The sequence below is a fragment of the Platichthys flesus genome, chromosome 1, assembly GCF_949316205.1.
Source record: "Platichthys flesus chromosome 1, fPlaFle2.1, whole genome shotgun sequence".
Lineage (NCBI taxonomy): Eukaryota > Metazoa > Chordata > Actinopteri > Pleuronectiformes > Pleuronectidae > Platichthys > Platichthys flesus.
Window position 1 is genome coordinate 3,268,945 of NC_084945.1, and position 27,670 is coordinate 3,296,614.

A 27,670-nucleotide genomic window follows, 5' to 3' on the forward strand; every position below is an offset into this window, starting at 1 on the left:
TGCCCTTCACAGTACCTGCTTTCATACACACAGACACACACACAGACACACACAGAGCAAGGTGTGGGGTTTTCTGGGTGGTTCTAATAGAAGGATTAAAAAGCTTTTAATACTGTTACCCTCAGTGTTTTTTTTACTCTTCTCAGTGTTTCACATGTACAGTTGATTTATTTGCTCAGTCCCTCCTCTCCCCAAAGGCTTTATAGGTCTTAAATACATGTTTACATATTTAATATCTATATCTGCATGTTAAGGGATGTCTTCATTTTGTTAAATCTCATATAGCGCTACTTCAGTTGCACGTAAATAATTTTTAAATAAAGAACAAGCTGGTGAATATCCCTTTGTACGTTTGAGGGACTTCTGCACAATTAAAGTTACCAACTACCAGAAGGTGTATGAGGTGTTAGCAGGTGTTAGCAGGTGTTAGCAGGTGTGAGGGACTTAACTTCAACTCAGTGTCATTAAAGTGTTTCGTCCTTGTGATCAATGTCACAGGCCGAACCTGAGGGTACACTGAGGCTAAAGGTCAATCTGACTGGCTACTGGTTTATATGTATATATATCTCTGTCTGTAGTGCTCATGTGGAGCATTGAGTTTTAATCTCTTCTTGGCAACTTCTACTCATTTTAAATTATGATGAAACTTAAGTAACTCTGTGAATCTGACGTTCCTCTATAGCTTGAAATCTACGTCTCTAAAGATCAATGATTCATTAAAGTTCTTGTTGAAAGCTGCAGAAACCTCACAACAGCCCATGATCACAATCTGTGTAACACAAAGTATACAGAGTTAAATTAATCATTTGTGTTTCTCATATTAATTGTTATGTTGCTTATGAAGCTGCTGCTGATGATAAACTGTAATCAAACATCACCTCGGTCTTTGCAAACATAAAAGTGATTTTTTGAGAAGTGAGATCCGATAACGAGTCGTCACTAAAGACACAATCTGTGGAGACGCGATCTGATGTCAGGTGTGAACTGATGAACCAAATGTGTCCTCAATGCATTGTGGGTAATTCACACTTGTAGCTGAGATGACATCCAGAGGGAGAGATGTTAAAACCAGGTCTGAACAGATTTCAGAAGGGGAGTGATCTGGGGTTAGTCGTCCTTAAGCCGTCTCTTCTTCGGAGGTTACCAAAGGGCATTCTGGGAATTTAATACATCACATCTCGATGACACATTTCTCTCTCCTGCTTTTGCCGCCACAAATAATCAGTCCGGACTCCGTGATGAATTCTGTCTGTGTTTAAAAGTCTTTGACCCACGTTTCTCATCATCATCATCATCATCATCATCATCATCATCATCATCATCATCGTCCTCACATTCAAATGAATGGAACGTTCTCTCTCTCCTCCTCATCTGTATTTCACACGTCGCTCCTGTCGGGAAGATGGAATCGCTCTGTTCCTCACTGACGGCTCTCCATTTGTAAAGTCTGATAGATTCTCACAGTCTGCAGTTTCTTTCCCTGCATTACTCCATTTGTACTCTTCATCTTGTGAATTAACATTTAAAGGATTGACAATGGGATCCATTAATAATCTGATTTATTGGACAAAAAACTGCTTTTAATCAAAAACTGTTGCTGTGAGACAAGCAGGATTTCAGATGTGTTGCTGTATGCAAACAGGAAACAGCAACTCCTCCTCAGTTGCCCCCCCCCCACAGACACACACATGTGTCTTTGGTGGTGTTGGTTTAATCCGCTGCTCTCCTGCAGGTCAACACCTTCGATTTGTCCCCGTCATTTTTGTTGGACCTGCAGGGCGCCTGCAGTCGCCGTGTCCGTGTCAAGGACCTTTACCTTTGGGTTAGGATAAGAAAGTTAATCTTAAGGTGGATCAGAAGCTGGAGAGTTGATGGAAATTCCCTGTAACACAGAAAACACTTATTATAAAACATGTTTTCTTTTGCATTTTGCAGTTACCTTAGCTGTAATACACGACTATCAGATGAACACACACCACCACATCCTCTTTGGTAATAACAGGATTTGATTGGCTGGCGCCTCCATTGCAGCATGAGAGAGTTTCTACAGTGACACAACAGAACAACAACACATGACATCATCTCATTCAGAGTAAACGAGCAGCGTTTAACTGATCCTAGTTCTTGTTCTTTAACGACTCTGGACATTTTTCTCCTCTTTCAGTCTCGGTCTCTAATTGTGTTTCTTCTGGGCGACACATCGATAAACTTCGAATACAAACGAATATCTTTTAAATCAGATATTTGAAAAACTGGAACAGATGAACAGAGAGAGGAGATTTAAAGCCGGTTCGGGAATCTGCCTCTAATCTGAACCTCGGGTTCCTCCTCGACTCGACTATGAGTGTTGGACGACACCGGCTTCTTGTGATGTTGAGGATAGATTTTAATTTTCTTTTAATTATTTTTAAAGCCCCAAAAAATATCCAAACACCATCTTGTCTTTCAGGTTTCCAGTCAGAATATGTTACAAACCTCATGTCGCTCAGGGCTGCATTTCTAAATGTGCCTGAAATGTTTTAAAGATTTAAAGCATCATCCAGCCACATATTAGAAAACTAACTTTTGATGGTATTTTCAAGAAGCTGTTAAAACTTAGTGTATTCTCATTAGCTTAACACACTAAATATTGATTATTGAGATTAATGCAATTTTAGATTTTTATAAAGTAACATTCGTTTTATTATATCAGTTACGTCAACTTCATGTATAATCTCTCTTATATCTAAGATTTTTGTGGCTTTATTTTCTTGTCCTGTTTAAAAACATCTATAATTTTTCATTTCCTTTAAAATTAAAAACCATATCTCTCTCCTGGCCAGTGTTCATAGTCCTGCTAAAACTCCAGCCTTGTGTTAGGGAACTCGATTATTGATATGCATCCAAATACTGAAATCAATAGTTGACACATTTCCAGATCCTGGTTAAAGTTGAGTTGCAGTATTATGCCCTATCATTGGAATAAACATTCTAGCTCAAAATGACAATATAGCAGCTAAAGTTAAACTTCTTTCATTCAAATAAAAATAGTTTTCATTGCTTTTACAAACGTGGAATCGCTTGAGTCGGACCTCAAACGGCTGTTTTGTGTATCTGCAGCTCTGTGGGAATAAAAAGTCTCCTCCTCCTGCGTCCACATGAAAAATCAACTTTCTGTTTTGCTCGGGCAGCTTTTTCGGAGCAGTTGCACAGAACAGCTAAGACGCGGAGAAATAATGATGAATATTGAAGTGGTGAAGTGTTTCTGCATCCGGGATGTGAGGGTGAGAGGCTGGCTGAGGCGTGTTCCCTAATGCAGACTCAATAACCTTCTCTGTCCTCCACCTCCTCCACCTCCTCTACCTCCTCCGCCTATCATTTTCAAATGCTTCCCATCTGAACAGATTCACCGTCATTTCTCCCCCTACGCACACATTTGTGTGATATTACCTGCAGCCGTGCCACAGCGGAGCCCAGACAAGGTCACACACTTGCAGAACTATAGTGTGTAATTGCAATCTCCAAATTTCCCATAATTGAATTAATGGCAGACACCCGGTGCACATGCCCTCAGTCGGCTCTTTGTTTTGGACCTGATTCGCTAATCGCAGTAATGACATTGGCGGTGCTCGTCACTTACGACCACACGCTTGTCCTCTGCTCACAGAAGGTCATTTCACGGCTGGTGTTTCTCAGGGGGCCGTGAACGCTCCCGGCACTTTCTCCCCCGCCCCCCCAGTTTGGCCCCAGTTTAGCCGAGTCCCTGTAAAGTGTAGATGTGGTATGAAAGCACACCTTCAAGCAGGGTTGAGTTGAAAGTAAGTGCTTTTCTGTGTTGGCTCCTTCTTTTGGGATACAGCACAGAAAATTGGCTCCAAACAAAAGCTCCTCTCTCTCCAGAGCGAGTCGACCTCCTGTTTGCTTTCCTCTGCTCGGTGCCTCCGGTGCACATCAATTAGTTTTTCACCTGAAAGTCTAAAGAGCCGCTGGCACCTGCAGAACCAGAACACACTCAACAGACTGAGCAGTTTGCTGCACTTAGAGCCTGATGGAGCAGGAGAAAGGTCACAGGGTCGTTCAGAAAAAACACTCAACACTTAATGTCCATAGCAAACTTTGCACTTTGCTTATTATGGGATATGTTGTATATGAAACCGACGTTGTGGTGATAGCAGATGCCCGAGATCTCATATAGCAGGCTTTAAGGCTGTCTCTCTGAACCAAGCCAGACTGGATCCATAGGTAGGTCAGTGGTACGAGGCTCTGGCAGTTCTCATGTCATAAACAGTTCAGACTGTAAAACAGCTCAGGTCATAAAGTCATTAGACAGGGAAGCATAAGGTTACTCTTCAACTACTAAATAGGTTTCAACCCAAATTTTTCCAATACAACGTGCAACAGACAGAGACAGGAAGTATCCATGGCCTTGTCGTTCCAGAACTTGTGGAATAACAGAGTTTATTACACAGAAGTTTCACAGGTGAGGACGGGCTCCATGGATAACCAGGAAACATCACAAGCCAATAGTGAAAGTCTGACTTGCCTCCTGCAAGACAACGAGTATTATATAAGGGAGGTGGGACCCCCAAAAACTCTAGATAGCATGACATCACATCCCTGACTAAATATGGGCATGTTTAGCATTTTCAAAAAGATTTCTTAGCTGAATATACGGCAGTCACCATCAGGATCTATGGAGCCTCACACACACCGGGGGGGCCTCGCCGGGGGAAAAGTAAAGTCCAGTTTGTGTCTGGAAGCATCTCAACGTTACCAGTTTCCCCCCCGAACTCTCTCCCAGTGAGTGAGGACTGTGTTGTCATGGCAACAGCTCTCTGGACCAATGGCCTCCTGGTATTTAGCTTGTCCATAGGTCACGCTCCCCGCCCCAATTAGTGCACAGCCACATTCTCACTGAACGAGAGAAAAGAAAAACATACATCCAGCAGAGGAAACGCATTTACAAGCACGAGTAACAATATATATGTTGATGAGACAATTTACACAGGCTCAGAATGGATCCGGGGGGGGGGGGGGGGGGGGGGTGTCACTGTCTGTGTGTAGTGTGACTCCAAACCTAAAAATAAGAATTTTGTATTTATTGATGGAGACAGTTCTTGACGAGAGGGAACGTGGAATCAGTGACGGAGACAGAACTCAGTTTATCTCGGTTCATTTGAATTTCCCGTGAGATCATGACAACTAGGAACTTCCTGTCACATGTTTGTTGTTTGTGTGTGAGAAAGAGAGATGATGATGTAAACAAAGCCAATTTGAAATTTAGAAAGATAATTTATCAAAGATTTTGTTTAAGAAATGCACGATATTAACAAAATGCAACAAGAATGAACCATAGTGACCTTAAACATGGGCGGCTGTGGCTGAGGGGTAAAGCGGTCGTCCTCCAACCTGAAGGTCGGTAGTTCGATCCCCAGTCTTCCCCATCTGCATGCCGAGGTGTCCTTGGGCAAGATGCTGAACCCTGATTTGGAACATAGACAAAGGACATAGAACAACCAAAGTGCTGCTAATAGATGCACTGTATGAATGTGTGTCTGAATGGGTCACTGTGTGTGTTGACTGTTCTTTATGCTGCAGGTTTGTGTTGGGGAGAACGTGGGTGTCACAGTTCGATGCCTCGTACGCTCCTCAGCGACCGGCTTCACTTATGGAGGAGCCGAATAACTGAATAACAATCGCACCTCATTTTACAAGTTTGTGCCGTTTAGTGTTAGCGCGGCTCAGAGAGGCTTTGTGTTAGTCACGCCTCGCGATGCCCAGGTGACTCCACGCAGGGTTTTGTTGTAGCAGCTGTTTAATCCGGCGTGAGAGTAACAAAAAAGAAAAATACAAATTATCTTGAGAGGAAATGAAAAAACCTGTGAGTAGTTCCTCTGCCCTGTTTTCCCCCCCGAGGGTCATTAAGGAAAGAAGAAAGTGAAACGGTAACAAGATGCTAAACTTGATCCGAATCTGAAGAGATGTTTTCCTTTGGCAGTTTTAGACGTTTTGCCTAGTTGGCGCCAATTGGCACCAGAAAGTGGCTCCAGGTTGCATCATCATCCTCCCTCCATCGTTTCCTCTCAATCACGCGTTTGGAATTATTAGCGCTGGTTCCGGGCGATGGAGTGAAGCTACCTGTGGTCGAGGGAACCGGGTGGAGGCCGGTGGATGAGGAGCAGATGCTTGAGCAGCATGAGGACATGATCATTAAGAACAATAAATTAATTGTTTTAGACTTTTTCAAAGCAGAGTACTTGTTCCACCTCCTCTGATTTTAGTGATTTCAGTTTATTTTGAGTTGTGTGTCACTGTAAACTGAAAATATTTTTGGGTTTAGAGCTTCTGGACTTTGGATGTATGATGTGTCTTCGACCCCTGCTCTGTTGTACAGGTTAGGGTTAGGGTTAGCCCTGAGAAGAACTTAAAGAATACAACCAAGTGGTTCAGACAGAAGCTGAATGGAGGAGCTGCAGCAAGGCACAGTCTGAGGAAAGTGACCTTTTAATCTCTTTTAATGAGTAATGTCGAGTGTTGAACTGGTGAAATACCAGTGGATTCTGCACCATTGAATCCATCCATCCATTCATTGTACCTGCTGCATGGTATTTATCTTCTTTTGTTCGTTGAGCTGTCACGGCGATGCTCTTAGCGTGCCAGGAAGTGGACTGATGGCTCCCACTCGAGAGGAGGAGGAAGAGGAGGAGGAGGAGGAGGAGGAGAGACATGGAGAGCTCTCCTCCTTAAAGATCTCATAATGATATGACTGGTACAGCTTCTTGTGACCAGCAGGCAGAAAATGACATTCTGCTTTGCTCATTAAAGAGGCCACTGAGCCGGAAGGTTCTTTCTTTCCTCACCTGCTAAGCAGCTCATCAGCTCGGCCAAAACTATCATTAGGACAAGAACACGGCTGTAAGAGTCGAATGGAACATTAGACAAATGAGAGAGTTGCTATAAAGGGAAACATCATCGGATAACACTGTTTCTTTTTTGCATCTCAGGGTGTGTTTTATAGAAACACGTGGTAGATGCAGGTCTGTGGTTTAGAGACGCGTGAGGAACTGAGGATGTTGCTGCACACAAGCAAGTCAGGTGTAAGGTTTTAATTTCCTCTGAAGGGCAGTGTCAGCTCTGCTCAGCGGAGCATCCATTACTTCATTACCTGATCACCCACGCCCCCGCTCAGAGGAGGGGGGGGGGGGGTGCAACACGCATGGTAATCAGGTTAATAACGCCACCCGATGCTGATTCTAACCTTGACACCTTTGCCCTTGTTCCTGGTCGAGCACCGGGCTCCAGATACCGTCTCCTGTCTCTGAGCAGAGACCTCTTTTGTCTGATTGGCTGGTTTCTGCTTCGTGGCAGCTGCAGCGGACACAGAGCGCCGAGGAAGCGCCGAGGAAATGAGACGTGGCCCCTCAGGGTCTCTAATCAATGAGGCAGCTCCGGCAGAATAACCCACATTTAGATCAATGGGAAGCTGCAGCCGCTCATACAGGTTCCTCAGAGTAATTACCCCTCCTGCCCGCTGCAGCCTAATGAAGGAACATTGTAAATGTCAATGAATGGAGTCTTTTCCCACGACTGACTTTCTGTAACGTGCTCCTGCTGCAGACAGAACCTCCACCGGCCAACTGGGATTCTTTCTTTCCTCGCCTGCCATCGCACTGATGCAACTGTTAACACCCGTTTTCCATCAAGTTGAACTCTTCACCTGGAATTTATTTAAGGCATGGAAATGAGCACTGTTTCAACATGATGTGAATAACTCGGCTTCTTCTCTTTCTACTTCATGCACCAGTGATATTTTGTCTTTTTCTGTTTGATAGTCTGCACAGAACACAGTCGGGGGGAAATTAATATATTTGGATTTGCTTTTAAAAGACTCATTACTTCCTTATTTGTACATCCAGATGGATATTACGTTTCCACTTCATCTTACAGTACAAGAAAAGAATCCAAAACATGTTGGATATGACATCTTTGACATAATTTGTGCAGTATAGTGACGGTGGAGTGGAACCGTGATGTCGAGGTCCTACCGATCCAGAGCCGGTCTTATCCGTTGTGACGTTTCAACCTGTTTTTATAGATTCAATTAACAGGACACATGTTTGGTCCATGTCCCATCTGCTAACGTGGAGGAGGAGGGTTTAATGATCTTTACCAACCAGCCCCAGGGGGACATCCAGATGTTTCTGCCTCATTTCAGGAAGGATCCATTTTATTGTTTATATCCAGTCCATGGCGTTAATTGTCAGTAATGGGAAACATCAGGATTTTACTTCCTCATATCCCTGCTCTTCATCAGACGTTAGACTTGTTGGCGAACCTTTGCCTTAACATTTCTATGTTTGATTGAAGGTTTCTCGGCTCCCGGGTCACGACCCCCCCCCCCCCCCCCCCCCCCCCGATCCTCCATCACGGTGCCGCTGGAGCATTTGTCTTTGTTTTAGGAGGCGGGCTTGAAGCTGTTAGTCATCCCTGTAGTAAACCTTCTCCCGTCTCGGGGGGGTTTCATGTTGTCTCGCGTCAGGTGTGATGGAGTGTGTCATTACTGGAGCCTCCCTGCACCAAGGGTCCAACCCACCTCCCCTGAGCAGGCTCCCCAGTGTTGGCTCATTTCTGCAGTGGTGAGGAGGAAGAGGAGGCGCACCAAGGAGACCCAGGGGACACACACACACATACACAGCCTCTCCATGTCTTTACCCCCCCCCCCCCCTCAGAATGTATCTGCACCTGTAATAGTTGTGTCTTATCAGGAAAGGGCAGGAGCCTCTATCAACAGGTGAGGTCATTGCTGAGGTGAAGTAATTACAGATATCTGAGACAGGGAGGAGGCAGACTGCGGCTCCTCTGGGAATCGGGTGACAGAGTCAGATTAGACCATATCTTCATCTGCATACTGGAGGTAACACCGGTCTTATCTCCCGTGCCGAGCTGGGGGTAAAGGAATTTGGGTCATTTCATCCATTAAACATGATACATCTGCCATCTTATTAGGATGTGCTCTACTTTCAGGCATTTCCCTTTTCTTTTTTTTGCATCCAATGATGCTCCAGTTCTTTTTCTGTTTTACTTTTTCTGCTTTTGGAATCTTTTTTTGCATCATGTATTTCCAGAAATGTCAAAGAAAGAACACATGCTCCTGTCTCGCCGATACTTCAACCATCAGGGATTCAGAGTTTTTTTTTTTCCACTTGTACTGGAGGACGACGTCTCGGGCTGGATCTCGACATGGAGACGGGAGCACTGATTCAAATTGCAGCCGTGCCCTCTCGGAGCACAATGCCGACGTCTCTCACCCGCTGTGGGTGGCGCAGCTCCAGCTCGAGTGGAGCTGGAGCTGGAGCAGTCTGATTCATCTGCAGGCACTTAAGAAGAAAGAGAGAGAGAGAGAGAGAGAGAGAGAGAGAGAGAGAGAGAGAGACTGACGGTTGCCCTTTCAGAAGTAGATGCTCCAGAGCTGAGATGACAGCTGCCTGAACATCCAGTAGAGTCGAGAGAAGAGCACCGGCACATTATTCCACTTCTACAACCCACCACGTCGTCCTCGCGGCTCTGAGCAGCAGAGCGAACGAGAGACATTTGTTTTGAGTGATTAGTCTCCCAATTAGGTTGTTGATTAACTGACTAATTAGTTGAATATGGTGAAAATATGAAAGAAGCTTCTTCCACTTCACTGCCAACGTTTTGGTTTACACAGTTTCATCTGGCAGCAATTTTTTAAAACACTTTAAGTTTTGATGTTTCAGAAAAGAACATCAACTGTATCTATGGATGATGTGGTCAACGAGAGGTCAGTCAGAAAGCAAATACATGTTTGTGTGAAGTTTTCTTTTCCCTTAATAATAACTGAAACAATGAATCCAAGATTTCTTTTTTATTCAATTCCAATAAATCTTATGATTAATCACCTAATTGTTCCAGCTCGACTGAGGAGGATGAGATGTTCAGACAGAAAGTATCGTCTGCATAGAAGTTGACCTCATGTAGTTTCATTCTTTCTCTTTTTCTGTTGTGTATTCCTCCTGTTTCCACTCCTCTTTTTGAATATCTAGGTTAAAAAAAACAACTCAAAGATGAATATTTGGCGCTTTATTTGTTGTTTTCTACCCCCAACAAAATCAAAATGAAATGTTGCACATTTTTCTCTATAAAACTCCGTCTTGGAAAATCTATAGTTTATGAAGCTCGCAGCAAAACCCAGCTAATAAAGAGCTTCACTGGATGAATAAATATGGAGACAGACGAAAATAGACATCTAATAAAATTTGATAGCAACATCATTTTACATGTTACTGGAACATTGACTTTTTGTCACTGGAAACCACCGAACACATCGTCTGACACAGTTTTCAATCTCTTAAACAGCCAAAACACTTGTTAAGGTTTCTCTCCTCCATGAGTCTTGTTGTCTCTCTTGTTGTGGGGGGGTATTTTTGTCCTCTGTTGTCATAGAGTTGTTACCAAGAGATGTAATTATGCCAGCGTTCCCCTGTGATGACAGACTCATTTGGGATCTCCTGTGGTTTGTTGGGAAACATCTGAAACACTGATGATGGACGACGATGTCTCTGAGTTAACTAGACTCCACTGAACCCGGTGACGTCCACGACTGTAGTGATTTCAAACTCAATTTAGAAAAAAATAATATAATCACGTGTGTTAGCGTGAGGAAAGTGCCGACCAGTGGGTTTCTCTGTGCAGCATGTAAATGAGCTGGAGTTCACATCCCATCTCAGCAAATGGGCCGGAACTGAGCATCATCCCGGTATTACGAGCTCGTTAGAATTAGTTGGGCATGATTTGTATTCACAAAAGGAAAAGTTGTCTCGGGGGTAATTTGTGTACATTTGTATCTGGGGTGGAGTGTTTCTTTGTGTTTTGGATTCTTTTCTCAAATAGAATATTTTGCTTCTTAAATCTATGAAATGTTGTTTAACCGTTAAATTAAAGTCAAGTTGAGAAAAGATTCAAATTCAATAAAAGCTCCAAACTCATTTACCCACAGGTTTTTAACAGATTAAAGCGTGTGGGACGCTCTTTGTAGCTTCCTGTCCAAAAATACCACAGTAACCCGTAATCTCCCAGCAGCCCCCAGTGACACGACGTAACCCAGCTCGCTTTTGGCAGAGGATTAATGGAGAGCTTTGAGAAACTTGTCCCACAGCGAGGCGCGGGACTTTGACTCCTGGTTTCTGACTCCGTGTCCCTGACGGAGGAGAAAGCGCCGACATGACAGAAAACTTCTCGAGCTCGACGGGTGGGAAATTGGAAGTGGTCTGCAGTTCAGTGCGGCCGACGGATCCTGGCAGAGAAAATAACACGGGCTGTGATTGAGATTGTTCTTTTGAAGGCGAGCCATGGCGGCTGCCAGGGACCTCAATATCGCCTCTCACTTCTGAAGATGAAGGGTTTTTTAGTTCTGGTGGGTTTTCTTTCCTCTGACCCGTCGTCCTAAAGATAGAAGGACTCGACTCTGGATCGTGTTCGGGGCTTCGTGGCCTCGTTTCCTGTTTATTTTTATTCGCTCTTATCGCTGAAGGTGGGAAACAGGAAGCCAATGTGGCTGCAAACCTGAGATTAAATGCAGTTTATTCACTTCAGTGGGTGCACCGCTGGAAGTGAGGCGGCCTGGCAGCTCATTGAAGCCGACGCAGGAGAACATATTTGTTTCTCCAGTAAGATGTGGATTTATACTCTCTCTCTGTGCCGTAGTGTTTCCACAGTTTCCCCGTCAGCTCTTCCCCACATCTCCAGGTTTCCTCTCGATCTTATGAATGAGAGAGTTGCTCCACACCTGCCCGACTTTGTCCCTCTCCATCCAGATGTGGGTCTCTCTCATTCACACACCCACTGACGGTGATAGAGGTGAAGAGGAGCAGCGTAGAAGTGGAGCAGCGCTGCCCTAGTTTACTGGTCATGGATGAAGTGATGGGACTGGGTTCTCTGGCTCTGCTGTAGCATGGAGGCCCTGCAGGACACTGCTCATCCAGAAAGCCCTCATTGGTTAGCTTTCTCTTTCTAATGTGAAGAGGAGACATGCCAAAGTAAATCCACATTCAAATTAATTACATTATATTTTCAACCCTGCTTATCTGTATCAGGATGGACCACAAAGAAAGTGTTGTTTTTAATATTTCACCAGTTTTCCAGGAAACAATACTGGCAATCAGTTGTAGAGTGTATTCCTCTGAAAAAAGGTACAACAAATTCTGAATTTATTAAATCAAAATCCATGTATTTTTTCCTCCATGAAAATAGTGAACATGTTGAATAAATGTGTTGTGGAAATCTGTTTGGTTCCAAGAAATGGGATGAAACATACGTGGATACTGACAAAGAAATAATAATATCAGAGACTGATTTGTAATTTGATCCAAATAAATGTTTCCAGCTGCTCTATAGAAACAACGTTAGATTCAGATCTATGGGAAACAGCAGAACCAGGAATATGTTCATCACTTTCTCCCACATTGTGAGATTCGGGCTCCCGACAGAGGAATGTGTTAAACTGCTTGCTGTTCTAATAACGCTTCAGTCGTGGCGACACCCTTCTGACACTGCTTGTGAAAGTTAGTGTGATTTAATACAACTGGTCCCAGAATCCTGCAGCAGGAACACAACAGCAGCTCGCGAGTGCGTTTACAAAGGAGCCGGACAAACTTGTGATGGATTGATGAAGACATCAGTCAGTGATTGGTCCTTTTCAACGACAGAAGGCAGCACTTGATGGTGGTCTCCTCACTGACAGATGTCCCCCCCCCCCCCCCCCCATGCTCACACTAAGCTTTTTATACAGCAGCAGGAAGAAACACACTCAGTTGATACTTGACCGTGGTGTCTGATATCCATGATTATCACTTTCCTGTGAAGTTTATTGTCTCAATTTGGTAAATTATGGTCCCAGAGTCTATTTTTGCTGTTGATTCCGTGTGATTGACAGCTGAAACCGTCCAATGGGTGCAGGTCGCAGGTGTAGGTGGGCGTGCAGCGTCCTCGTGCTAGCAGTCAAGCTCCACCCCCCTGCGCCTCCTAATATGGTGACTTCTGGTTGGTTTGCACTTCCTCTCGCTCATCGGGGGGGGGGGGGGTGAATTCAAAGCGTGCAGCACGAACAGCACTGAGACGCTCAACCAGCAGAAGAACTGAACATGTGACATCTGACACACAATCAAATCCTCTTTTAAAAAAATATGCAAAAAACCTGCCATTTTAAATCTAAGGTTTATTGAAGAAGTAATGATTCTGATCAATTCTCATTTTAGAAGAGACGCAGACAAATGAATGAGCTGTAATTAGTAAAGTACGTTGTTGTTTTTCCTGCATTATTTGGATTAAGTGACTCACAAAAGAGTCAGACTGTGACTCAGATGATTAGATGACAAATAATTCTGCCTCTGTTTTGTAACAGATTCGTTTTGTCGCTGGAGGACATCTGTTTTATTTTGAAAAGGATCCACATTGTGCAGTTTAATCTTCCTTCTATCGTTGTTAGGACCCTCGATGACACAAACTTTGATCCTCCCAACTTAAAGGGCACTTTCTCTATGGTTTTAACCTGTGAGTGTGACAAATTAAACCAGTGAAATGTCGACTTTAAGTTCTTCTTTTCCTTCAGTGAAAGGCTCAGCTTGTTATTCTGGGTCATTGCTCAGAGTCCGTTCAGAACAGTCTCACCCTCAGTCGGGCAGAAGCTGGTCGGTGGTGAGCGGGGAAGAGGCATCGGAGTCAAACGCTCCGTCCACATCGTCCTCTCTGCAACTCTCTCACACACACACCTCTCAAAACCCACTTCAGTAGCTCGACCCCTTGAAATCAGAGAATGACTCAGAGAACATGTCAGTTTACATGCAGAGGGAATTGTAGCCCACCTTCTTTCCACTGGTGTGAGATGTCACCTGAGTATCGACAGGTGTTACTGTCCTGATTGACTGTGTATTTGACTTGTCTATATATATATATATATATATATTTAAAGTCAAAGTGACAAAAGCTGACAGAGACGTTTTGAGTCTTCAGAGCTGCACAAGTGTTCTTTTGACATTCCATCGAGTCATTTCCCTCGATGTTAATAACAGAGATATCATTAATGGAGCATTATGTGAAAGTTAAAAGCATTAAAATGAACATGACTCATGTGCAGAGGGTTGGAACGGTCGTATAGATCCAGACCCACACACACACACACACACACACACACACACTCACACACACACACACAGACACGCACACTAATAACACAGTTTATATTTCATGTAGACTTTGTTGACTCCACAAGATAACTAGCAATACTTCTTCTGAGAGTAGAACCCACCGTGTTGTGGTTGTCGTCTCTGTCACGGAGATCAACACAAGCACTGAATTACAGTAAGGCCTTTATAATGAAAGAAGACAAAGGGAGAAATCAGCTTGTGTGTGTCTGCGTGTGCTCACACTGTAAGGAGAAGGAGAAGGAGAAGGAGGAGGAGGAGGAGGAGGAGGACATGCACAGTCTGTTGGATTTACCTCTGCTTTTGGATCAGTGTTCCTGCCGCACCAGGACAAAAGACGAGAAGTGTGTTTGTGCACCATTAACCTAACTCCACATATTCTCCTCTGATTTGTTGTTGGCAGGATTTACGAGCGGGTGATAGACCCTCCTCAGATGGAGCTCACCCCGGGCAGTGGAGTGTGGCTGGGCCAGCACGGCCACAAGCACGGCCTGTTCAAGGTAAGACTCCAGAGATGATGCACACACAGACACACACACACACACACACACACACACACACACTTCCTTCACATACCAGAAGGTGCTTCACATTCCAGCCTTTGAGAGAGAGACGTACAGAAGAAGCGTTTCTTTGAAACGATCATTCCCAGGCTCATTACAATGCAGTCGATTTTTAATCACTGCTCACTTTGTCAGGCTCCTGCATGCGATCACAGCAGGGGGTGCAAACAGCGGGGGTGTCGCCCAGACACACACATGCTCTTGATATTCCCACCTCTTCTGCCCACCTGCAATGCAATCAATGGGCTTTTTTCATTTTGGTCCATGTAACATATTGATCAGCTTCCGGTCCCCGCTGCGGTGTAAATTATTTCTGCCTCCCCCGTGCTTTAACACCATCGCTGCTGCACCATCCCTCCTCCTCCCTCCTCCTCCCTCCTCCTCCCTTCTCCTCCCTCCTCCTTCATCCCCCTTTCTTGTATCGAGACCTCGAGGAGCTCCTTCTTCTGAGAGGGAGATGTGGTCTGCTCCGTCACCCAGTTCCCTACCTGTGGTCGGCTCAGTGCTCACAGTCTGTCTACCCATCGACTGCTCAAATGCGTTTGTCAGCAGTGGACACAGATGGCGTGGAAGTGCACAGGCTCATATGAAGTGATGGAGGGAATGAGGAGGCCCCCCCCCCCCCTCTTTGGGTTCGCGCTGGGACCAGTTTGTGTGCTGGTTTGACGTGTGCACTTGTAAACACCTGAGATCAACGACCTGATGCTCAGTTTAGCAGAACCATTTGTGTGCTACAGCCTTTTTTGTGGGGTTTTAAAACACAGTGATATCTTTAACTCGTGCATATTCATGAGAGGAAATGTTATTCGTTGTTAAGTAGTCGCTGTGCTTTTTGAAATCGGGCTCAGTGCACAGGGAGAATAAAAGTGCAGCTGCTGAAGAGAAGCACACGATGACAGATACAAGGAAACATTATTATCCCACAGCTGCAGAAAACACCTGATTGGACAAAACTATAAGTAGGAACTTTGCTCTTCTTCAATGTTTAACTTAACTCTGAATCTAAATTAGCACACCCTTGTGCTTATTCTCTAATACCAAGTTTCAGTGCAGTTGGAATTGCTGTACTTACAAAAAACAATTTACACTGCTTGGTCTGTATCCCTGAAATGTTGCTGTAATTACAGATTGTGTATTTGAGTGATTCAACTGCAGATTACAATATTATTTACATGATTAACAACCAGTTGCAAAATACAGGATTATAGAGTTAGGGCTGTGATGTGATGACATATTCAGTGTAGATTTATTTCATTGTGTGGCAAATCACTCTTTGTTGCAATCGTTGTTATTTGTTTGACGCATTATTTCACAAAGATAAGATAAGATAAAATGAGATAACATAATCCTTTATTAGTCCCACAACGGGGAGATGTGCAATATTACAGCAAGAGTCAAATACAGGCATCGGTAAGAAGTAATAAGTAACTGACACATAAAGAACAGTGAATTCGACACAGTAATTCTGAAGTTTCAGAGCTTAAAGTTCAGTAAGTAAGTGGTTCTGTTTAAAAGAGGGGGGGGGGCTGGTTTGGGTTAAACTTCTGTCGTCATCATGGTCACAATCCATCCAGGTTAATCCAGGTGAAGGTTATTTTATATTCTTATTGTATTGGACATGGATTAAAAAACATCTGTGTCCTGTGAGTCTGGTCGACCTGCTTCCTCCCTGACTTCCTCCATGACTTCCTCCCTGACTTCCTCCTTGACTTCCTCCATGACTTCTTCCCTGACTTCCTCCCTGACTTCCTCACTAACTTCCTCCATGACTTCCTCCTTGACTTCCTCAATGACTTCTTCCCTGACTTCCTCCATGACTTCCTCCCTGACCTTCTCCCTGACTTCCTCCATGACTTCCTCCCTGACTTCCTCCCTGGCTTCCTCCCTGACTTCCTCCTTGACTTCCTCCCTGACATCTTCCCTGACTTCCTCCATGACTTCTTCCCTGACTTCCTCCCTGACTTCCTCACTAACTTCCTCCATGACTTCCTCCTTGACTTCCTCAATGACTTCTTCCCTGACTTCCTCCATGACTTCCTCCCTGACCTTCTCCCTGACTTCCTCCATGACTTCCTCCCTGGCTTCCTCCCTGACTTCCTCCTTGACTTCCTCCCTGACATCTTCCCTGACTTCCTCCCTGACATCCTCCCTGACTTCATCCCTGGCTGCATCTCCGACTTCCTCCCGAACCTCCTTCCTGACTTCCTCCTTGACTTCCTCCATAACTTCCTCCATAACTTCCTCCATGACTTCCTCCATGACTTCCTCCATAACTTCCTCCATGACTTCCTCCATGACTTCCTCCATGACTTCCTCCCCTTTGCTGCCCTCATAATCACTTCAGCTGCTTCAGGAAGCTACAACCATAAAACATAACTATGGGTCGTAATGAGCTTCTTTCTCAGATGACTTGTGGGTTTTTGTGTGTGTGCAGTGACTGCTGGCTGATTCTAGTGCTGGACAATAATTCATATCATTTCACTGAAATCTGTAAACCATTAAAATACAGAGAACTTCAGATCTATTACCTTTTAATTTCATCACACGTTATTATGTTATAGTCAAAGTCTCTGTTCGCTGTCTGATCCTTGAGTTAAAGGTGAGATGTTTCAGTAAAATACATTTATTCATATTTTCTTTATTCTATTGTTTTTCCATGGGCTCTACCCAGATGTGAAAAGAATAAATCAGCACTTTCATGTGTTTCCACTTGAACTTACTAAACTCTGTCAACCCAGATACATTTCAGCTGCAGGCTGATGTCTACTTGCCTGTTATTTTTCCACAGGGCGTTTCTGAACTTTGGAGAGAGACGGCTGTGTCCCTCGTGTCTTCACACTAAACACCTGATTTAAAGGGAACAGAATAAAACACAACACTACAACAGTTTGTGTCACAGTTCATTTAATCTCAAACCACATATTATCTCCTTCTTCTGTTCCTGACATCAACACTAATCTGGAGTTTTCAAGCACCCACAACAAAATCAAGAACTTTTGAAATGCTGTTTAGTCTGGATGGGCAGACGTGGAGGTATTTGGAAACGATGATGTCCAGATAGCTTCCTGATTGGTTCTTATCAGTCTTGAGGGTTTATAACATTTAACATCAGTTAGTCTTTTCTGTAACGAGCTGACCCAGTAGCTCATGTAACTGGTCATGTGATGCATTTCCAGTTGTGTTAGTATGGACGAGTTTACTTTTGATACAGAAACTTAAACACTCATCTCGACGGATATCGTTGTATTTCCAAAATGCAGATTTGAACCAAAAACATATAAGTATGTGTGATTTGTTGAATCTGTACACAATCAGGGGATTATGTGCTGTAATGGGTTAACCCTGAATATAAACATGTCCCTGTTGTGCGACTAATAAAGGAGTATCTTATCTTATCTTAAGTATTTCCCTTCAGATGTATTGTGCAGAGTTCTTGATAGACACATACACAGATGGAACACGTCAGCTAACTTTACGTTCACCTGTCCCTTCTTCAACCTGCTGAAGACAAGAGAATGCACAGAGTCCACTTACATCTTCTCTTGTCAAACGTAGAGGCGGTTGAAGAGCTTGTTGGAAAATGAGAATAAAGAAGCAAAAAGAGAAAATAGCCGAGAGCGAGTATACCACCGCAGGAGGAGATAGGAGGCGAAATAAAGTGGCGGCTGTAATCTATCCCACTCAGGACGGAGGAGTGGGAAGATGATAAGACGAGCTAACTAGGCCTTTAAATAAAACATATTCAGTCCCGGCTGTGGCTGCAGACGCTCCACGTCCTCGCGCCGCCTCCTCTCGGGGCCCTTCAATCTGAAAGAGCAACCGTAATAAATTATCTTTATCTAGAATCCATTGTACCGGGGAACGCTGACTCCTCAGGGACGGTGCGGGCTCGTTTGCAGCCGGCGCTCTTGTGAAGCACTCTGCGTTTCATGCACTACGGGACGGTAATGAATCCTAACACAGGCGGTGATGGAAAGCAGGAGCAGGTTCACGAGGTGGCACGATGGAGGAAACGTGGACGGGAGGGATTCAGAGCGGAGAGGTCTCTCACTTAGTTTGTCTTTAACTTTAAGGAAAAGGTGGGAAACTGATCTCATCACCTGACTCTATTCACACTGGTTCTGTTCTCATTAACTTTCCCGTTGACTCATGTGTTTCTGTAATGTTCTACCTCTGTCTCTCTGCCTCTGGTCTCTTCCCCTCTCGCACTTGTTAATTAGTGTGGTTGATGTTGAGTTGGTCCTCGGAGATGAGCAGCAGGCTGAAGCTCGGTCCTCACACCTGGCTCGGGAAGAGAAAAGCCATGTTTTGCATGATTGTACCCGGGACAGTAGACCTCTCTCAATGTTACCCAAAGGCAGAGGCAACAACAGGCCTGGACTCTGATTGCTGCGATAAACCAGCTTACGTGGAAGAATGATGGTGAAAGTGAGCCGAGAGGAGCAGAGGAGATAATAACGAGTGAACTGGTGAATGTTTGAGGGACACAAGGAAACAAATGATACCTAAACAGCACCTGATGCAGCTAGATTCCCAAAAGGAGATATATTGTATTCATGCGTCAATGAACATGAGATAATTACCTTGTGGGCGCAGGATCTTTTTTTATCTTGAATACAGAGGATAGTTTTAGTAGCACGCACCCTCACACAAAGATTTGTAGAAGTAGAGTTACAGTGTTTTTGGAAATTAGCCGAAACCACATATGAAACTAAAAACTGCAATGTGTGAGAGAGAGAGAGAGAGAGAGAGAGAGAGAGAGAGAGAGAGAGAGAGAGAGAGAGAGAGAGAGAGAGAGAGAGAGAGCTAAACTTCCAAAATCAATGCAGCTGCAGAGTCTGTGATATTTTCTTGACCCCTCTCATATTACATGTGGTTCTTAAATTCACTGCTAATATAAAACTATTGATTATTTCAGCCTTAAAGCTGAAAGTCAGCACTTCTGTCAAATTCCCTTCAAATCCAATGAGAGCAGTGAGCAGCTGCATCGAGACAAGAAGAACTTGTGTCACTGACTTCAGAATTAAATTAAGAACTCTAAAGAATCATGACATGATGGTTTAGTTTAAATAAAGATTTTACAAACATTGAAAAAAAAAAAACATATTCTACTAATTTCTGCAATTATTATTTTTCCTTTATGCCTACGTGCATTAAATCAATCACCTTTATTTACTGTGATGTTTATTAACGTTTCTAATGACACTGCTGTGCTGGTGAGGCAGTGATGGAGAGACATATGGAGCCTTGCTTTTTATTTGACATGAACAAAATAACTACACAAAAAATACTGAGGAAAGAACCCCCCCCCCCCACGTCTGCAGCCATGTTACTGGACCCGTCTCATCATCGGGGAGTTGTCATTATTTGGCAGAGGAACGAAACATACCTGGTATTGCAGAGGAATGAGATACGTGTGTGTTTGTGTGTTTGTGTGTATGTGTGTGTGTGTGTGTGTGTGTGAGAAAAGATATTTGATGACTTCAGTTCCAATTACCTGCTGATCACTGGCAGTGATGTGCAGTCAGGGCTCTGATATCACACCAGCGGCTCAGACAGCCTCGATCTACACCTTCATTTTCATCCTGAGTGACACCGGCAATCTGCTTCTCCATCCGTTGTCTCACAGAGCGCGCGTGTGTGTTTGTTTGTGTGTGTTTGTGTGAGAGTGAGAGAGAGAGTGTTCGTTTGTTTTCAATCTGTGCTGCTCGCCTGAAGCCGCTCTCTCTCTCTCTCTCTCTCTCTCTTTCTCTCTCTCTCTCTCTCTCTCTCTTTCTCTCGCTCTCTCTCCCTCCCTCCCTCTCCCAGGTGTTGTTTGTATGCCGGACGCCCAAATGAACAGTAAATGAATTTCACCAACACGTGAAGCACAGATGAGCAGGTGCCAGCTCTGCTTCGGGTTGAGAATGCTAATGTCGCCCCCCCCCCCCCACACACACACACACACACACACAGCACGTTTTAAATATGGCTTCCACTGCTGAAACTCTATCAGGCTCGTGTGTTTCTGTGTGGGTTCCCCGGTGGTTTCCATTAGAGAGGGCGCTTTGTTTTCCATCATTGATCCCTGTGGTCATCACGGAGACGTCTCTGGAGCCAGGCTGTCATTCAGAGTGATTGACAGGTCGTCAGTTAATAAAGGAGAGAGAGCTCCGATGGTTAAAGGCCATTTTACTTCTGCTTTTGTGTGGAGTAGCTTCTCTTCAGCTCAGCTAGTATAGAACGCTGTGTGTGCACTTTGTGTTTTCACCATCTCCCTGATACGTTTCCATTATATGTCCAAGTTTCATGCAGATTCAAGTATATTGGGATGGAAACAGACCAGTGCAGTGCTTCTTCTAATCATGTGTGTCTGGAATCGGACGTTTTTCTTGCAGATTGAAGCAGCGTTTTAAATTCTAAATGATTCCTTGCATCATAGTAAGACGTTTAAAAACACATAATTAAATCAGGATAAATCAGAACACAGGTTTTGTTCCTGTCAAGAAAACCTGTAATAGATTGTGTTTTCATTTGCGTTTGTTAGATATTCAGCAGGATTATGCAGAAACTACTGAACCATGAACGTTTGTGGGGGGGCACAAGGGACATCCTCCAAGAAAGAGACAAATCAATTTAGGATCCAGGATATTTTTTTTAAACTCTATTAAATATTTTACACTTTCTCAGAGAATGAATCATCCTGATGGATAAATTCTGGCGTCTTTATGAGACAGATATTTCAGTGTGTGCAAATTTGGTGCAGATTGGAATTTGACGTGTATAGTTTCCACCTTCATCGAGTCAACGTTTTAATTTGACCAAATCGCTAACGAATGAATTTCCTTCTTCTTGAGTTCACAGCTCGGGAGCCTCTCGAGGAACACGGCGCTGAACACCATTAGCATTCAGCTTGTGTTCATGCTAGCATTTGAATTATTGATGATATCCCAACATGGATCAATACATTGTATGTATCATTGTCTAACACCCCCCCCCCCCCTCTTTCTTTGTGTTGCCAGGGCGTCATCCAGGATGTGAAGCTGATTTTCGCCCCCAACGGCTTCATCACACAGTGTCCTAACCTCAACCGCAGTAAGTGTAATGATGAAAGAGTCACTGTGGTGCTCTTAGGTATTGGGGGGGGGTGGGGGGGGGGGGCACCTTCTCCATTACAGTGCACCATTATGAAATTGGGCTGTAATGAGCGATGTGTCATCCGGCGGTGACCTCACACACAGAGTCTCTTCCTCCAGCCATCTTCCTCCTGATCTCATTCCTCTCGCCGTGTTCCTCCGTCTGTTTACTGTCGGCCGGGTGGAGATAGGAGGTCGCCGCCGCCGCCACCGTCTCTGTCACCGATCAATGCGGCGTGTGATCACACCGCGGCGCTTCATTATTGATGCTAACACCAGCCACAGGCCGAGGACAGAGAGTAAACAGATGTGTGAGGCTTGTGTTTGCTGGTGGCCACCACGAGCCGAGTCCAGATGAATACAGTCTGGGTAACGATTTTCTTTTGTTCCCTGTTCTGCTCTGTTTATCTCCTGTCTAATTTATTCCCTCTTGTTTCTCTCTCTCTCTCTCTCTCTCTCTCTCTCTCTCTCTCTCTCTCTCTCTCTCTCCCTCTCTCTCTTTCCCTCTCTTGGTTTGATCCTTCCTCTTCCTGCGTTGAGCTTGTCCGACCTGCAGCGACTTCCTGAGCCTGGTGCAAGGCATCATGGACCTTCAGGAGCTCCTGGCCAAGATGACCCTGAAGGTAAAGACAGGAAGGAGAATTAACTGCTTCCCGTGCAGAAAAACGCACAATCACCAGCTCACATCAACACAATAAAACACACGATAAACAGCAAAAACAAGACTTGACAGAGACGTTACAGATACAAAACAATACTCTGATTATGCAACTGTGTCAGGAAGAGAAATCAAATCATCCAGTTAAAAGCTGCGGCCTTGCAAACAAATAGACACATAAATTGAAATGAATAAATTAGATCCTTCTCCACTGCAGCCGGAGACAGACGAACCCTTTGATTCAGCTGCTGACGTCTTCACTGAACTTCATTGTTCTTTCTCCAGCGAACTCAGCGTCTCTGTTTTTGTGTCTAATTCAACGAGGACGATAGCCAGAGAAATACAATTAAAATAAAACCTAAAGAGAGATGGTTGTTATCGTTATGAAACAACAACAAAAAAAAAATGAATCTCTCTGGAGAAAATCTGATTGTTGTGTCGGTTCAGAAATGAAACTCGTATTAATGTGAGAGGGAATCGCAAACAGAGAATCAGTTGATCCCCGAGGGAGGAAAGACAAGATGGAGCTGTTTTCCCTTTTGAATATATAGTTTCATATCACAACAGAAGTCACATGTTGCGTAATTACTTGATTATTATTATTTACGTTCTTGTTCCAGAGCGTTTGAATGTATCAGATAGTCTTCATCAGCAGATTGGATTTTTCAAACTGTCCAAAAAACACTAAATACCCTGAGTTGTGAGTATTTTTGTGTATTTTTTTGTTCTCTGTGTGAAAAGGAGGAAATGAAAGGTCAAAGGTTATTATGTTTGTCATATTATCTGAATTATAGTGACCACCTGGCTCACTCCAGGAATCTGAAGTTTTCCTCTAAACCTCCTTCCTCATATACTGTAGTTTTCCTGTGTAATAAAATCTATATTCGCATATCACCACGAGACTTGGAGCGGAATGAGTCAGGGAAAAACCCAATTTCGAGATTGGATGGTTTTCACTATTTTCAAGATCTCGTGAATTTAAATGTGTTCTGTTGGGCGCTGGTGGAATTACGGCCCCCTACTGGGAGCCATTTCCATTGGCATATGCATTTCTAGGAAAATATATACAGCATCTGTATGTATATCTGGATGAAATTGACATTTAAAAAATCGTTTTTCTTGGTCACACACACACACACACACACACACACACAGGTGCGCAGGGGGTTCAAACAAGGTGTCAGTCGACTGCATTGCCACAACAGGAGGCTAAAAGGCAATGTGCACTGGAGCCGTGGGGGAGAGCTCCAACCATTTATAAGACTAAACATCTGCATAGCTACGTGTGTGTGATAGACTCTGAGTGTGTGTGTGTGTGTGTGTGTGTGTGTGTGTGTGTGTGTGTGTGTGTGTGTGTGTGCGCCTCTACGTGCATAAATGAGAGCCCTCAGGTGGGAGTGAATGAGGTGAGGGCATCTCGGCGGGGGGGGGGGGCACAGAATGGTTTTCGGTGTAAATAAAGGTTCAATTGAAGAACATTACCCGACTGCTGTGTCAGCACCACCTCCTTCACACCGATGCTCCTCCAGACCTCTCGCCTCCCGACCTTAATGCTCACCGGAGCTGCAGCGGGGAGGAGGCGGGGGCGGGGGCGGGGGGGGAGGAGGAGGCGGCCGTCACCTGCTCTGAATGACTCTCTGAATCCAGCGTGAGGTGAATAATCACCTGGTCCTGAATGTGTGATCTGGAGAGTCAAGGTGAGGTGAAGTGACAATGAGCCTCGTTGTGTGTATGTGTGTGTAGATTAGCATGGTGGCGTCTGCTGGTTACACACCTGTGTGTTTGTGGACAGGAAGCACAAGCTTGTGTTTACGCAGAAATGGCTCAGTACCATATATTTTTCCGATAACATAACACGGAACATCAATACAGATACTAATCCTTCAGGATTTATGTCCTCCTGAAAGGGGAACAGTCTGGGTTCATCGCAATTACAGAAAAAAATAAGCTTTTATTTGTTTTCCCAACAAAATGATCCCAATAAAAACATTTAACTCTATGTAAATAAAGCGATTTTTTGTGTTGTCAAATAAAATCGTATTATAAACAAAGAGTGGAAATATTTTTTAAATCCAAATAGTAAAAACTGTAAAGATCCAAATCATCCTCGTTTAGTTGAGTTTGAAACGAGCAACACTAAAGAGGATCTGACCAGATTTTTGTGTGTTTGTTTCCTTTTTATGGCAAAAAATATGATAATTACTTGATGGCTGACATCAGGGTTCTGTCATATCAATAACAATCTAAACTAGAATGGCACTAGAGCACATAGACCCATCAAAACACATCAATCCCCTTAAATTCAAGCCTTGAAAGAAAACAACGCAGACGAGGAAATCTTAATTTCAATGCTGATATCCTGGGAAACCTGTGAAAATTAAAATCACAATAAGTGTTCCGAATAATTCAAAACTTTAAGAGGCAGTTATGGGTTTGTGTAGCCAAACTAGTTCCTGGATCCCAACACATTTGTCCACATCTTTCTATGCCAACGTCCTGTCCTTCCTCCAGGTTTCAGGGAAATCCACTCAGTAGTTATAGTTTAATTAACAATCAATCAAACAATCGAACACACCATTGAAAACATGGCAGAGTTATATAATTGCTCCTGATCCTCTGCATTGCATGGAAGCAGACATTTGACCGATCCTCCAGAAACCCTGAGAAACAAGTGTCCTCACATTGTCTTCAGCTGTTGTTGCTTTAACTCCCGTCTCTCTGCCTCATGTATCAGCCATAGGAGACACACGCCTATTAGCCTCTGACTCCTGTGTTCAGCATCACTGTGCCATTTGATGCTCACGCTGTCCAGGAGAGCTGCTCCTCTGTGGCGCCTCCAGGCAGCCCGCCTGCCAGCCTTTGAAATTGCATTTCAAACATTTAGTTTGGGGCTTCGACAGGACACTTGTCCACTGCTCACTGCTCACCGCACAGCTCTGTGGTCGCCAGCCGGCAGGGTTTCCTCTCAATGAAGTAGAAAAGCCTCGATGACATCCGGCAGTTCACCGGAAAGGCTTTGTCCTATCGTGGCCAGTCCGCTCTTTGTGACACCGTGAGCTGGGAGCAGAGGAATCAGGGAAGGGGGGGGCACTCAGAACATCCCTGGGTGTCTGAAGTGGACCTGTAATTATCAGGTCAACCCACGCAGCTCAGATCAATTGGACCTTTTAGAGTTACTCCACCTTGGCCCCTTTCAAACTGGACTCTCATTACTTATATATAGGTCAGCACGTGTGTTTTACACAGGTTTATAAATTAGTACTGAAGCTGGACACAGTGGACACACAAACCAACATCTGTGTGTTGATTACAGATACACACTGGACTTTCAGGAGCGCTACTTTCTCGGTAGCTGGCTGACTATTAAAGACACCACTGCTGTCCTATAATTTGTCCTATCCTAAAATATTATTATTATATTACACTTATTCTCAAGCAAGATCAGATTGATTGTAGTTTAAGATCATTCTTACTACTGAGGAACGGAACCAGTCAGAAACCTGCTAGCTGTCAACACAATCCACGTTGCATTGATTCTTTCTTATAAAACACATTGGCTGGAAGAAATGAATAGTTTATACATCACGAGTAAAGACACTGAAGACAGGTTTATCATATCCTGTCGATCCTCTGAGTCTCGTGGTTCGACCCTTGACTTCTTCTCGTGACATTTGTCAGTCAAAGTGTCTTCAGTCGAGAGACAGAGCGAGGATCATGAGATCATCTGGAGAAGGAGGATGTATCAGCGTGTGAGATGGGGGGGTGGGGGGTGGGGGGCAGGACGGGGGCTGTCAGTCCTGTCTGTCATCTCTTAGTAGATCATACCCTGAGGTGAGGAGCCTGAGCTGAATGAGGATCACTCATTATTCAGTGGGCTCTTCTAACGAGCGGCTCCCAGAGGGGGGGGGGGGGGGGGGGGGTGCTGAGGGGTTTAACCTGCACGCTCGTTTACACTTCATAATCTGACACTGGAGATGCTTCTGTGCTCGTCCTCAGCTGAACTACGCCGAGTCCAGGCTGACCCAGCTGGAGGGCTGTCACTGCGAGAGGACCTGCAGCGCCAACAGCCTGGTGTACCGGGACCAGGAGCTGTGGGCGGAGCCGGAGAACTGCAGGAACTGTGCATGTAAGGTCAGTGTCACCCTCAACCTTCAAAACAGCACACGACGACCACGAGGCCCCCGGCTTTCAACTCTCACACGAGGAACCAGATCCATCGCACTGCTGTTGTGTGCCTCCGCCTTCCAGGGCAGTGTGAGTCTCTCCAGGAGACGTGTTGCATTCACACTGACATGAGGTCACGTGACCTTTTCCTTTGGCTACTGAAATGTAATCAGTTATTCTTTGAGTTGAAGAGACAACAGGTCCAAATTGAAAGAAAATACCCAAGTGGATACTTGAGAGATCACGTGAGGCCACTGTGACCTTGCACTGGGTCCTTTCACCACAATAATCAAATCAGTTCATCCATGATTCTAAAGTTGCATCAAATCTTACAAATCTTAGGTTTGGTAAGGTCACTATGACCTTGACCTTTGACCTGCAAGTTCCTCCCCGCATCCAAGTGAACATTTGTAGATATTTGAAGAAATTCACTCGAGGCGTTCTTGAGATATTGTTTTCACGAGAACTGGACGGACAAACAAACAAAAAAAACACACAATACCTCCGACCACTGACTGTGGCTGAATGTTTTATTTTCTTCAAACAAATGTGAGATTAGTCCAAAGCTGTTTCCTAGACCGGTGCAGGTGTTTGTCTACACAGGAAGCAATCTAAGGCTTAGTTCATTAATCCCTTAATTAAGTCCCCTTTTTATTTAAGCTCCGTCGAGATTGTTAAAATCGTCTTAATCCACAAAGTCTGACATCATCTTCTTCTCTTGTTGTAGTTTCAAACAGAAGGTAGAGGAAGATCAAATAGCATTTGAAGTGGAATCAATAAACTAAATTTATCGATATTTCAACCATTTAAAGGAAATAATAAGTCAGATTTAATTAAAGAGAAAAAGATGGAATTTGTGCAGTGACCATGAAAATCCAGAAAGACAAATAACAACCAGAAAATCAGAATCACAGAACCGAATTTCCTCTTTAATGGAAAGTCACCACAACCCTCCTCTCTCGACACTTAACT

At 44.2% G+C, this 27,670-nt stretch overlaps 1 protein-coding gene across 2 annotated transcripts in view; it reads left to right on the forward strand.

Annotated features, from left to right (window-relative positions):
* Window positions 1–27,670, forward strand: part of LOC133957167 (protein kinase C-binding protein NELL1-like) — a 198,575-nt gene that overhangs the window by 42,767 nt on the left and 128,138 nt on the right. For both annotated transcript variants that reach the window (XM_062392661.1, XM_062392738.1), the window contains exons 5-8: window positions 14,602–14,698; window positions 21,763–21,835; window positions 22,417–22,499; window positions 26,531–26,665. In XM_062392661.1, the coding sequence (XP_062248645.1) occupies window positions 14,602–14,698; window positions 21,763–21,835; window positions 22,417–22,499; window positions 26,531–26,665 (388 nt within the window). The remainder of the gene's footprint in view (window positions 1–14,601; window positions 14,699–21,762; window positions 21,836–22,416; window positions 22,500–26,530; window positions 26,666–27,670) is intronic.